The sequence below is a fragment of the Pristis pectinata genome, chromosome 2, assembly GCF_009764475.1.
Source record: "Pristis pectinata isolate sPriPec2 chromosome 2, sPriPec2.1.pri, whole genome shotgun sequence".
In the NCBI taxonomy this organism is placed as follows: Eukaryota; Metazoa; Chordata; class Chondrichthyes; order Rhinopristiformes; family Pristidae; genus Pristis; species Pristis pectinata.
The window spans coordinates 40,428,381-40,442,229 of NC_067406.1; the positions used below are offsets into that span (position 1 = coordinate 40,428,381).

General features: G+C 43.8%; 1 protein-coding gene and 1 long non-coding RNA gene across 5 annotated transcripts in view; one reads left to right on the top strand and one right to left on the bottom strand.

The window, feature by feature from the left end:
- Window positions 1-2,781: 2,781 nt before the first annotated feature.
- The window catches only part of LOC127567430 (uncharacterized), a 37,489-nt gene continuing 26,421 nt past the window's right edge, over window positions 2,782-13,849 (bottom strand). Inside the window, exon 4 of the long non-coding RNA XR_007955872.1 lies at window positions 2,782-3,198. This is a non-coding gene — a long non-coding RNA (uncharacterized LOC127567430). The remainder of the gene's footprint in view (window positions 3,199-13,849) is intronic.
- Window positions 11,129-13,849, top strand: part of LOC127567429 (tropomyosin alpha-4 chain-like) — an 81,351-nt gene continuing 78,630 nt past the window's right edge. The window contains exons 1-2 of one of the 4 annotated variants that reach the window (XM_052010323.1): window positions 11,129-11,559; window positions 12,788-12,913. In XM_052010323.1, coding sequence (XP_051866283.1) covers window positions 11,446-11,559; window positions 12,788-12,913 — 240 coding nt within the window. In that variant the 5' untranslated portion in view covers window positions 11,129-11,445. The remainder of the gene's footprint in view (window positions 11,560-12,787; window positions 12,914-13,849) is intronic. The other 3 variants (XM_052010325.1, XM_052010324.1, XM_052010322.1) reach the window with 3 other exon arrangements.

Genomic DNA, 13,849 nt, shown 5'->3' on the forward strand with positions numbered 1-13,849 from the left:
TCCACACAGCCAAGTTTCCCCGGATCCCATGCCTCCTGACTTTCTGAATAAGCCTTCCATGAGGAACCTTATCAAATGCCTTTCTAAAATCCATGTACATCAAACGCCTTACTAGTTCCTAGGAATGAATGTCACCAATAGCCTGTCCTGGTCCAACCACGTTGACGCCACAGCCAAGGAAACTCACCGGCACCTCTATTTCCTCAGGAGGCTAAAGAAATTTGGCATGTCCCCGTTGATCCTCACCAATTTTTACTGATGCGCCTTAGAAAGCATCCTATCTGAATGTATCATGGCTTGGTATGGTAACTGTTCTGCCCGTGACTGCAAGAAACTGCAGAGAGTTGTGGACACAGCTCAGTACATCACAGAAATCAGCCTCCCCTCCATGGACTCTGTCTATATTTCTCACTGCCTCGGTAAAGCAGCCAGCATAATCAAAGACCCCACCTACCCCAAACATTCTCTCTTCTCCCCTCTTCCATCACGCAGAAGATACAAAAGCCTTAAAGCACATACCACCAGGCTCAAGGACGTCTTCTATCCCACTGTTATAAGACTATTGAATGGTTCCCTAGTATGGTAAGATGGATTCTTGACCTCACAATCTACCTCATTGTGACCTTGCACCTTACTGTCTACCTGCACTGCACTTTTTCTGTAGCTGTGACACTTTATTCTGCACTCTGTTATTGTTTTACCTTCCACTACCTCAATGCACTGTGTAATGAATTGATCTGTATGGACAGTATGCAAGACAAGTTTTTCACTGTACCTCGGTACATGTGACAATAATAAACCAATTTATCAATTTGTCCTTAATCTGTCCCACTAATCAAGTAGCAATGCAACACTAACCATAGAGGATGTCCTCAAAGTGAAAATGCAATATAAGTCTTTACAAGAACTCTGCACAATCACTTCTGCATGAGCTATCATTAACAGAGAATGTAATCATGGCTAATACTTCTGCCTCCCAGAATTCCAACCCAAAACGTCAACACATCATAACCCAAAACGTCAAACATTTTGCCTCCACAGATGCTGCTTGACCTGTTGAGTTCTTTCAACAGTTTATTTTTTGCTCATACTTTCTCATGCTGGCTCCCTGATGTTAGCCCACATTACAACTGTCTCCTTTTCGACACAGCCAACTTGATCAGTGGTGATGCTACAGATCTACTGTTAGTAGTGAACACTGAAATCTCTCCCCAGCATAACTTGATTCTCTATTGCTCTCAAAGCTTCTTCCAAGTGACGTTCAGCATGCAGGAAAACCGATATGTTAGGTGGATAGAGGGTGGAGTTGGCAATAGTCATAGAGCGGAGCGGCACAGAAACTGGTCCTTCAGCCCACCAGGTCTATGCCAACCATTGTATTTATCTATACAAATCCCATTTACCCAATGATAGTTGGAAAGATGGTTAATAATGTCCAGACTGACAATGAGATTTCACAATATTCCTGTCAAGGACTCCAAGGCACAGGAAGGATATACTCAGTGGACTGGAGTGTTCATTACTTGTATTATTTCATATCAGACTGTTGCCTAACTACTGTGGGTAACAGCTCTCCCAACTTAGTCATAACCATAATGAGGTGGACAGGGCTGGATGATCGCAACCATTTCCAAGGACTCCCCTCCCCAATCTCACCCTACGCTGGTATTTTCACTGGGAGGGCAGTAAGCAATAGTCAGTAGCAATTCCAACAGGCCGCTCAACATTGGAGACACAAGAGACTGCAGATGCTGGGACCTGCAGCAACACACAATCTGCTGGAGGAACTCAGTGGGTTGAACAGCATCTGTGGAGGGGGGGAGGGAAGGAATTGTTGACAATTCGGGTCAAAACCCTACAGGTGCCCCACAGATGCTGCTCAACTTACTGAGTTCCTCCAGCAGATTGTGTGTTGCTGCCACTGCCCTCCTTTGTGCCAATATCCTGTTTGTTGGTGGAATGGTATTCTTAGTGGTCAACAAAATAAAATGCTAGAAATACTCAGCAAGTCAAGTAGGGTCTGTGAAGAGAGAAACAGCATTAACGACTTACATCGAAGGAGAGGAGGCCAAATGGTACACAGTAATGCTTACTGACCTCCCTGTCCAAATACTGGAGTTGGGGGAGGGAGATCAAAGACCTGTACAGTTGCAGAATGTACTGAAGTCATCACAGCTGAATTCCAGTCACTGGCCACGCTGTCTTCACCCAACGTTCACAACTGTACTTCCAGCTAGAATTGTTAGATATTGAATCAGAAACAGAAATTGCAATTCCTCTTTCTTAACTTGGAATTACTGAGGTCAGTTTTAGCATTCCACAGTTAATGCAATAACAGAAAAGTTATGAGACATATGAAACCCATTGCTATTGAGGTTTATTCTGGATTACTTGTCTGTCTTTATGTCTATTTATCAGACTTATTAAATTTAGGGGACTGGAACAAATCTCATCTAGTTCAGCACTAGTTAAATAAATGGTGCTGCCTATTTAATAAACAGTTCCCATAAATGTCCTTAAATGTAGAAAGTGCCTAATTTAGTAGCATTTGTAAACAGCTGATTTAATATTAGTTGGCAAAGTAGAATAGGTGGAATTGTGGGTAAAGATATTTTAAATTCACATTAATTGATTTCTAAATCACCACAAAACTTCTAAACTTTAGCCTGGTAACAAACACTAAAATAGTGCTTAAAACATAATTGAAAATTGAAATTGTTTAAGATTCTATTGGATTCAAAGAGTTGCCAACAGCGACATTTTAAATTCCTTCATTTCAGTCATGCGTGGTGGGTTTCGTATTTCAAGTCCATTCTTTCAAGCTTTCTGAGAATGCTTTTCTTCTGCTTTTTTTAATGCATTAAGAACAGGGCAGATATTGTGAATCTGCCTGAGATAGTAAATTGTTGACGGCAAAAGGTTCACTAACTAATATCCTTCCAAATGTCAAAGTTAAAACTTGTGATTAAAAATGCATTTGTGCATACATCAGACAAAACAGGACAATATTGGTGACTAGGTTCTTTGTAACGTGAGCCAAGTCAACAATAGGTCTGGATTCTTGACGTGAATGGCAACAATCTCCTGGTTCTCGTCCTTCATCGTGTGTCACACCTTTGGTATTTCTAGTGTTTCATGAGTCCATAAACCCCATGGCTCGAGGACGCCACAGATGGATTTGTTTTACAACAGTTTCCCCTGAAAATACAAAATTACCAGCATGAGACAAAATATAAAATTCTGAATGCTCAAATTCTGGAAAAAAATGTGCAAATGTTGATAGTATTTGAAATATTTTGGAAAGAAACTTTTTAACATCTGTAATGAAAATATTTTGGTTATTTTTTGCTGGTCAGATTTAGGAGCATTCTGCAATGTGACATACATTCCAGCCAACTTTTACAACATACAACTATTTCCAGTGACAAATTCTGTACTTCTACTTTCATTGTCTCAATGATTGTGAGTTACAGCATCAAAGGCAGAAATCAAAAAATAAGTTCAGCAATGAATGCATTTGATTAATTGGTGGCTGGACACACAGCACAATGTTCATTCTTTTGTGCAGGAATACACATCCAGAACTTCATTAGAACCCCTTAAGCCAATGTTGGATCCATTATAGTTCTTCAATTTATTCATAGCCAAATATCATTTTGTTTTCTATATATCCAATATCCAGAATGCATGATAATTATATACTGCTATATAGGATATATTCCTGAAACAACAATTCTGGTCGCCTCAAGATATCCTACATGGTCCAATTTTTCAAAAGTTCTTAACTTTTCCTTACTTGTCCAATGTCATGAAGAATAGTTAGCCTAAGCACTGTTCAATCTATCATCTCTGACTCAACATTGAACCAGAATTTAACTGGCCACGCTGTAACTGCTTTCGAACAGGACAGGTTCATTGGATCACAAGTCTGTACCAATGGGATTCCCACAATGACAACTGATGACCCTGTGGGGACCCCATTCCTACAGCGTCAATTTATGCCCATTTATTATGCTATCTGATCACCTGTAAATGATGATATCACCTTAAGAGAGCTGAAATGAGATGACAAAACAGCATACACTAAACGAAATAACTTCGTTTTTAGGTTCTACCTGCAAATCTGAGACAGCTTATGAGTAACAAAAGTATTCATGTGACATCACAGCCTAGATTTGCAATGTATACTTGCAATTAAAGAAAAATCATAGAATCATAAAGAAGGTCAGCACAAAAATGGGCCCTTACAGCCCACCTCGTTCATGCCGACTGTGATGCCTATCCATGTTAATCCCATTTGCCCACATTAGGCCTGTATACCTCAGCTGCTTTCTTTTCCAAGTACCTGTCTAAATGCTTTTTAACAATTATTACAATATCTGCCTCTACCACTTCCTCTGGCTGCTCGTTCCAAATATTCAGCGCCCTCTGTATGAAAAACCTACCTGTCAGATCTCCATTCATTAAATACACAAAAACGCATGATATTAAATACATTATCTTTTGAATGATCTTCAGAAAAAATATATCAATGGCTGATTGAAAATATATACGTACATTTGGGTGTTTGTAGATTGAAGCCCAACTCTATGACTATGTACATATTTCAGTGCAGTACTGACCAAGTGCTCTACTCTCTGAGGTGCCATCTTTCTGATGAGATGATAGACACAGGCTCCATTTGCATTCTTAGGTGACCATAAATTGTTCAAAGAAGAGCAAGGGAGTCCTCCTGGTGCACTGACCAATATTTAGCCATCAATTGCCAAAAGCAAAAGCTAAATATTCCACCATTTTTCTCTCTGAAGGTTGTAATACTTTACTCATGCACAAGTTGTTTTTTTTGATTTGCTACATAGTTACAGTGACTGACGATGTTTGTGAAACAACTTGAGATGTTCTCCAGTTTTGAATAAATTATTGCATCATAAGCAATCTAATGAAATCCTTCGACATAGGCCATAATGAAGTCTTTTACTCTGCTATCAAGCAGCTAGTATGTGTGGTATAAGCATATCTTAAAATGGCTGTTAGAAGTACAATTATTTCAGCTTCTGTAGGTTAGGAGAATAAACCAATACCAATAAGCAATCAGTTAGAGAGTGAATGAGTAGTGTGGTGTTGATCTGGTTAATTTGTAAGAGATTGGAGTTATGTCAGACCGGTTATTGAGTGAACAGGCAGTGGGGGCCAGACTGGTTAGTCAATGAGTAAGAGAGTGAGATAATGCCAGACCAGTTAGAGAGGCAGACAGCGGGATGCTAGGGATTGGTTAATGCGTTACATAGTGGGGACATGCCTGATTAGTTAAGAGAATAAGTGGCTGTGGTGGTGCCAGATTGGTTAGGGCTGTGAGCAAGTGCGTGATGCTTGGTATTGGTTTATTATTGTCACTTGTACCGAGAAAAACTTGTCTTGCATACCGTTCATACAGATCAATTCATTACACAGGGCATTGAGGGTAAAACAATAACAGAATACAGAGCAAAGTGTCACAGCTACAGAGGAAGTTCAGTGCAGGTAGACAGTAAGGTGCAAGGTCATAACAAGGTAGATTGTGAGGTCAAGAGTCTATCTCATCCTATAAGGGAACCATTCAACTGGTTAGTTAGTGAGAAAGCCAGATGATGCTGGTCTGGTTAGTGAATGGGAGAACCAGGTGGCTCATCCAGTTGTGAACAAGAGTGACGGGTGTTACCAGATTGGTTAGTGAGTGAGAGAGCACATTTGTGCCATATCAGTTAGTGAGTGAGAGAGTGGGTTTGTGCTGCAAAGTTCTCCTAATACATTGGCAGGATTAGCAAAACTCACAGCCTCTCACACCAAGAAAGACAAAGGCCAGCAGGTACATGGGAACACCACTACTGGCAGATTCCCCTCCAAGCCGAGGTAATGTGCAACTTGGAGGGGAATCTGCCAGTAGTGGTATTCCCATTCCTTCACAGTTACTGGGTCTAAGCTTTGGATCTCTCAACTCTCAACAGCACTATGAAAGTACCTTTACCAAAAAAACTGCAGTAGTTCAAGAATGTGTCTCACCACCATCTTCTCAGGAGCAACCTGCATCCTCCCCCAAAAAAAAGCAGGATTAAGTTCCTGAAAGTTTTGCTTCCAAACGATGCTGTAGAACCAGGCAAAAGAGGGTCTGGTTGAGGATTTTGGCAGCAGAAGATCGGCACATCAGCTCCACTTTCCTGCCTTTCTGTCTGCTTTGACAGCCTTAGCCTACAATTTGGAGGCCTTGGAGCAATTGGAAATAGAGAATAAGAATTTTACAATTTATTTTGGGCAGCACAATGGTGCAGTGGTTAGTGTGCTGCAGCAAATTTCCTGTGACCTGGGTTCGATCCTGACCTCAGGTGCTGTCCATTGGGAGTTTGCACATTCTCCCTATCACCACAGGGTTGGTCCAGATCCCCCCACCCCCCAATCTCCCAAAGATGTGCTGTTAGGTAATTTGACCCCTATAAGCTGTCCCTAGTGTAGGAGGGTGGCAGGATAACGGGAGGATTTGATGGTCATGTGAGAGAGAGTAGTTCAGAGGGAAGTGGGGGATGGAAGTTTATTTTCCTAACGGTTCATGGATAGCGGGGAGAGACTGTGCAGGCGCGTGACATCTGTCGGTAGCGCGCTTGCGCAAACAGTTTAAAACGAAGACCACCATATTCAGCAGGCAGCAGAGTGAGAGGGAGCAGAGTGATTGGGCGTTGGCTCAACGGGCTTAAGCGGTGAAGGGGCGAGGCGAGATCCACTTATCTATTAGTCTCTTCGGCACCAAGAGGCAGAAGCCATCTGCAACAACACTGGTGAGTAGCTGGTAAGTAAAGCTAAGGTTTAACTGTTATTGTTATAACTTTTAAGAAGAATACAGCTAGGTAGGGAAAGAATAGTTCAGATGGAGGACATGGCGATGTGCTGCAGCTGCATGATGTGGGAGCTAGTGGACCCTGCTGTGGTGCACGGTGACCACATCTGCAGTAAGCGCTTGAGGCTGGAGGAACTTCGGCTCAGAACTGATGAGCTGGAGTCACAGCTTCAAACACTGCGGAGCATCAGGGAGGGAGAGAGTTATGTAGATGCTGTGCATCAGGAGGCAGTCACCTCCTTAGAGCAGGTACTTCTAGGGTCCAGGAGGCAGGTAGATGGGTGACTGTCAGGGGAGAGAAAGAGAACAGGCAGACAGTGCAGAGGACCCCGGAGACTGTACCTCTCAGTAACAGGTTTTCCACTTTGGATGCTGTTGAGGGGGATAACCTACAGGGATCAAGCGGCAGAAGCCAGGTCTCTGGCCCTGGGACTGGTCCTGCTGCTCAGAAGGGAAGGGAGGAGAAGAGGAGGGCAATAGTGATAGGGGACTCGATAGTCAGGGGAACAGACAGGAGGTTCTGTGGACATGAGCGAGAATCCAGGATGGCATGTTGCCTCCCAGGTGCCAGGGTCCGGGAAGTCTCTGATCGGGTCCACAGCATTCTTGAGCGGGAGGGAAAACAGCCAGAAGTCGTGGTACATGTTGGTACCAACAACATAGGTAGGAAGGGGATGAGGTCCTGAAAAGGGTGCTTAGGGAACTAGGCAGAAGGCTGAAGAACAGGACCTCAAGGGTAGCAATCTCAGGATTGCTGCCAGTGCCACGTGACTGTGAAGGTAAGAATAGGAGGAGGTGGAAGATGAATGCGTGGCTGAGGAGTTGGTGCAGGGAGCAAGGTTTTAGATTTTTGGATCACTGGGATCTCTTCTGGGGAAGGTGGGACCTGTACAGAGAGGACGGGTTACACCTGAACCTGAGGGGGACCAATATCCTTGCAGGCAGGTTTGCTAGTGTGGCTCGGGAGGGTTTAAACTAGTTTGCGAGGGGTATGGGAACCAGAGGGGTAGGTCAGTGGAAGAGGTGCGTGGGGTAAAGTCAGATCTAACATATAGAGAGGCTTTGAGGAAGGAGAATCAGAGTATAGGGTATAAAAGTAGAAAGGTAGATGGACTAAAGTGCATTTACTTAAATGCTAGAAGTATCAGGAATAAGGATGATGAACTGAGAGCTTGGATAAGTACATGGGACGATGATATTGTGGTTCTTGTAGAGACTTGGCTATCACCAGGGCAGGAATGGATATTGAATGTTCCTGGATTTCAGTGTTTTAAAAGGGATGGGGGGGGGGGGGGGGAGAAGGGGAGAAGAGGAGGAGGGGTGGTGTTACTGGTCAGGGACACTATTACAGCTGCAGAAAGGGTGGATAATGTAAAAGGATCCTCTCTAGATTCAGTATGGGTGGAAGTTAGGAACAAGGAAGGAGCAGTTACTCTACTGGGAGTATTCTATAGGCCACCTGGTTGCAGCAAGGATACATGGACAAGATTAGGAGCAAAGAGGACAAGAAGATATTTAATTGCGGAAGGGCAAATTATGAGGCTATAAGGCTAGAACTTGCGAATGTAAATTGGGATGACATTTTTGAAGGGAAATGTACTATGGAGATGTGGTCATTGTTCAGGGATCTCTTGCAGGATGTTAGGGATAAATTTGTCCCAGTGAGGCTGAGAAAGAATGGCAGGGTGAAGGAACCACGGGTGACAAGAGAGGTGAAACAACTAGTTAGGAGGAAGAAGGCAGCACACATAAGGTGTAGGCAGCAAGGATCAGAAAGGGCTCATGAGGAATATAGGGTAGCAAGGAAGGAACTTAAGAAGGGGCTGAGGAGAGCAAGAAGGGGACATGAAAAGGCCTTGGTGTGTAGGGTTAAGGAAAATCCCAAGGGGTTTTTCACTTATGTGAAGAGCAGAAAGATGACGAGAGTAAAGGTAGGACCGATTAGAGACAAAGGTGGGAAGATGTGCCTGGAAGCTGTGGAAGTGGGTAGGTTCTCAATGAATACTTCTCTTCAGTATTCACCAAGGAGAGGCGCCTTGATGACATTGAGGACAGTGTTGGTAAGGGTAATGTTCTAGACCATGTAGATATCAAGAGAGAGGATGTGTTGGAGCTGTTAGAAAATATTAGGACAGATAAATCCCTGGGGTTTGATGGAATATTCCCCAGGCTGCTCCATGAGGCGAAGGAGGAGATTGCTGAGACTTTGGTGGGATCTTTGAGTCCTCGTTGACCATGGGAATGGTACTGGAGGATTGGAGGGTGGCGAATGTTGTCCCCTTATTCAAAAAAGGTAGTAGGGATAGTCCAGGGAATTATAGACCAGTGAGCCTTACATTTGTGGTGGGCAAGCTGTTGGAAAGGATTCTTAGAGATAGGATCTATGAGCATTTAGAGAATCATGGTCTGATTAGGGACAGCCAGCATGGATTTGTGAAGGGCAGATCATGTCTCACAAGACTGATAGGATTCTTTGAGGTGGTGACCAGGCAGATTGATGAGGGTAGTCCAGTAGATGTGGTCTACATGGATTTTAGTAAGGTGTTTGACAAGATTCCACATGGTAGGCTTCTTCAGAAGGTCAGAGGGCATGGGATCCAGGGACGCTTGGCTGTGTGGATTCAAGATTGGCTTGCATGTAGAAAGCAGAGGGTTGTGGTGGAGGGGGTGCATTCAGATTGGAGGGCTGTGACTAGTGGTGTCCCACAAGGATCGGTTCTGGGACCTCTGCTTTTCGTGATTTTTATTAATGACTTGGATGAGGGGGTAGAAGGGTGGGTTGGCAAGTTTGCAGATGACACAAAGGTCGGTGGTGTTGTGGATAGTGTGGAGGACTGTTGAAGATTGCAGAGGGATATTGATAGGATGCAGAGCTGGGCTGAGAAGTGGCAAATGGAGTTCAATCCAGAGAAGTGTAAGGTGGTACACTTTGGAAGGACAAACTTCAAGGTGGAGTACAAAGTTAATGGCAGGATTCTGGGTAGTGTGGAGGAGCAGAGGGATCTGGGGGTTCATATCCACAGATCACTGAAAGTTGCCTCACAGGTGGATAGGGTAGTTAAGAAAGCTTATGGGATGTTAACATTAGCTTATGGGATCGAGTTTAAGAGCTGTGAGGTAATGATGCAGCTCTACAAAACTCTGGTTAGACCACACTTGGAGTTCTGTGTCCAGTTCTGGTTGCCTCATTATAGGAAGGATGTGGAAGCGTTGGAAAGGGTGCAGAGGAGATTTACCAGGATACTCCCTGGTTTGGAGAGTATGGATTATGAGGAGAGACTAAGGGATCTAGGGCTTTAGTCTTTGGAGAGAAGGAGGATGAGGGGAGACATGATAGAGGTGTACAAAATATTAACAGGAATAGATAGAGTAGACAGCCAGCGCCTCTTCCCCAGGGCACCAATGCTCAATACAAGAGGGCATGGCTTTAAAGTAATGGGTGGGAAGTTCAAGGGAGATATCAGAGGAAGGTTTTTTACCCAGAAAGTGGTTGGGGCATGGAATGCGCTGCCTGGGGTACTGGTGGAGGCAGGTACATTGGTCAAGTTCAAGAGATTGTTAGATAAGCATATGGAGGTATTTAAAATAGGAGATATGTGGGAGGAAGGGGTTAGATAGTCTTAGGCGCGGTTTAAAGGTCGGCACAACATTGTGGGCTAAAGGGCCTGTATTGTGCTGTATTGTTCCATAGTTCTATGGAACGGATGGGAATGGGGCAAAATATTGAATTACTATACTTTGCACCATTCTGTTGTTTTTCTTACGCTCGTTGCTCTACTTATTGTTGTATTTATTATTACTAGGTACACTGTTTACTCTGTGAACTTCGGGCGAGCAAGGAATTTCATTGCACCCTGGTGTTTGTGACAATTAACTGACCTGAATCTGTTCGCTGTCACAGACTGGATGGGCCGAATGTCCTCTTTCTCTGCCGTAAGAACATGTGAAATATGTGGGTAACAATCCCAACAAGAGACACGCATCCATGAAATGCACAAGTTCAGAGCTAAAGGACTGAAAACTTCAAATGTTTATATATTAAAGAAAAAGGGATGAACTGGAAGTGAGAAGGTTTGGTTTCGAAGGTGATTCATTGATAGAGGGGGTCAGTCGGTTGGTGCTGGGCAGTCCAGCTCCCGGGCTCACTGTTGAACGGGCGGCTTCTCGCAGTCTGGCTGCACTGGGTGGGGTGACTGTGGCCAGGAATTTGTATACAGAAGCGAGCGCATTCCTTTCCCTCGCACGCTTAGACTGACTCAGACTCCCAAAGACGGCCAGCTTCGCAGCTCTGTGAGCCCACGTCCCGTTTCAGCGACGCGCCAGCACCGCCCCTCTCACACTCACCATCCCGCTTTCTCTGCCTTCCCAAAAAAAGTAATTCCATTTCTGTTTTTTTTCCTTCTTCCGGAAATCCTGCCTACCCCCACCTCCCCACCGAAGGCAGGTCTTTATTTCTCCCGCAGAGCCACGCCGGGAGTCCTCAGTCTAGCCTGGGTCCAGAGCACAGCTCCTTCCTGCAGCAAAAGCCAAGGGCGCTTCTCCTCGCGTTAAAAAAACAACCAAAGAAAGTTAGCAACACCATGGATGCCCTCAAGAAGAAGATGCAAATGTTGAAACTGGACAAAGAAAATGCCATGGACAAGGCTGATCAGGCAGAATTTGAGAAGAAGGCGGCCGAAGACAGGTGTAAGCAGGTGGGGTGTCATTCAGAGTGTACTGAGGGGTGCAGATACACAGCAAGTACCCCCAGACTTGGCGAAGTGTGTTTATTCAAGTCATTCACCGGTTGACTTTGTAGTTTTGACTGGACCTTTATGCCATTGTTTGCACCTTCCTCGCTCCCGTTTGATCAAAATATTGGTAGTACAGGATGGAAACTGCGACTCCTTACTGACATCAGGGCTCAGTAAAATATACCTCTTACACGTTGCTAAATGTGACTCCCACGCGAGTCATTCCAATTAAATAGTTTACGTTGTAAAATGCTTTCCTCATTGCTACTTTTGAAGGTTTTGTTTTTCGGTCTCAAAATGAAAGTCTAGGGTTACCCGAGAAGACGTGTTAAAGAGTCCCGACTGTTAAAGAGATCTACAGGGTCCGCGGGAGGTTGAAAAAAGTAAAGCACCAGTTGTAGTTCCGAAATTCCTAGCTAGGATGAATAGATCATCCTTGGTACAATTGTAAATGGGACTATTGACGAATTATATTGGTGTTGCTTTCTGATTTAGCTACTTTTAGCTCATTCTTCCTACATCCCCTCCCATGGTTCTATTCGACCTATTTCCTCACTTAAAATTCTTGAGGGCAGATAATCCTTTAGTTCCAGGTTTAACTGGGATATTTTCTTCCCAATATCTCCCTCTGTCCAGGACGTAGTGAATCTTGCCCAGGTACCGTTCCACTTGCAGCTTTCTGTAACCATCACTTATATGCAGCATGAATTTCTTTTTCATAGCTCAGGAGCACTGAGACCCACATCTGGTTTGATGTTAAACTGTCAAGGAGTACCTTCAAGGCAATATTTGAAAAGGACAACAGTGGAAAACTTAAGGAACACAAAATGCTGGAGGGATTCAACAGGTCAGGCAGCACCTATGGAGGAAAATGGACAATCAACACTTCAATTAGAGATCCTTCACCCAGTCCAGATGAAGGGTCTCGATCTGAAATGTTGACTGTCCATTTCCTGCCATTGATGCTGCCTGACCCGCTGAGCTCCCCCAGCTTTTTGTGTGTTGCTCCAGATTCCAGCATCTGCAGTCTCTTGTGTCTCCAGTGGAAAACTTAAACCTATTTATATGTTGTGATCAGTATTTAACTTTAAAATAGTAATAAAAAACAGTGAGCAATTGTACTGTGTCATTTTCTGTTCAATTGTCCTATCTCTTGTGTTGGTTAATATGTCCTCTGATGATTCTTTAGCTGGAAGAAGAGGTCACGAATTTGCAGAGAAAGCAAAAAGCCACTGAAGATGAGGTCGACAAATACTCTGAATCCTTGCGAGAAGCTCAAGGAAAGCTGGAACTTGCAGAGAAGAAAGCCTCTGATGTGAGTCATTTTGATTATACAATGCCTATTAAGTTAATGCTTTTGCCACAGAACCAGTTAGTTTCCCCTGCCACGTCATATCATGTTCTTAGCAAAGGTAAATCTGCACAGTCCCGAGAGGCACGGAACATTATCCTGTGAGGTGATAACACTTTCCCAGTGTAATATTTTACTGAGCCCTGCCAGCTGCTGGAAATAGCATTTTATTCTTCATCACTGGGACTACCATTTTGTTCATGTGGGCTTAAGTCGTACTTTTTGAGCAACTCCACATGTGCTCTGTTGTACCCTAAATGTGCTCCCTAAAAAGCAACTACATTATACAGGTTATGCCTGGGTTATGAACACCCGACTTATGGACACCCCCTACATATGAACGAGTTCCCATAACATTATTAAAAGTACATTCATGCATTCGTTCCTACAAATGGCAGAACTGGTTTCCTCTCTCCACTTTTAGTAATTGTTCTTTCTTATCAGCCTTACGTGCTTTCGATGCCATTCATTTACAATACTGTAGAAGTGTATTTTCTAACTTATGGACTAAATCGACATATGGATATCTGTAAAAACAGAACCCGTTGGTTGACCGGGGATGGCCTGTATAGCAAAACCACTTCACTAGGAAGCCATACATGGACAGACCACTCAAAACATAAATTATTCTGGTATCTTCTTTCTACCCTCTCATACAAATGGGAACATTATTAATAGGAAGTAAAAGCAGGATTCATTTTAGGGACTGAGTTGTGAAGCAGTAAATTGCTTGCATTGCAGAATGAATATGATTGGGAGCCCACAGCCTGCCATGTGTTTAATTAAACCAGCCACTAGAGGGCACTGGCAGCTAAATCAGGACTACAAGTCTGGCAGATTCATCTTCTCATTGGCGCTTCTGACTGCTATAAACCCTGGAGAGAATGGAAGTACATTTGG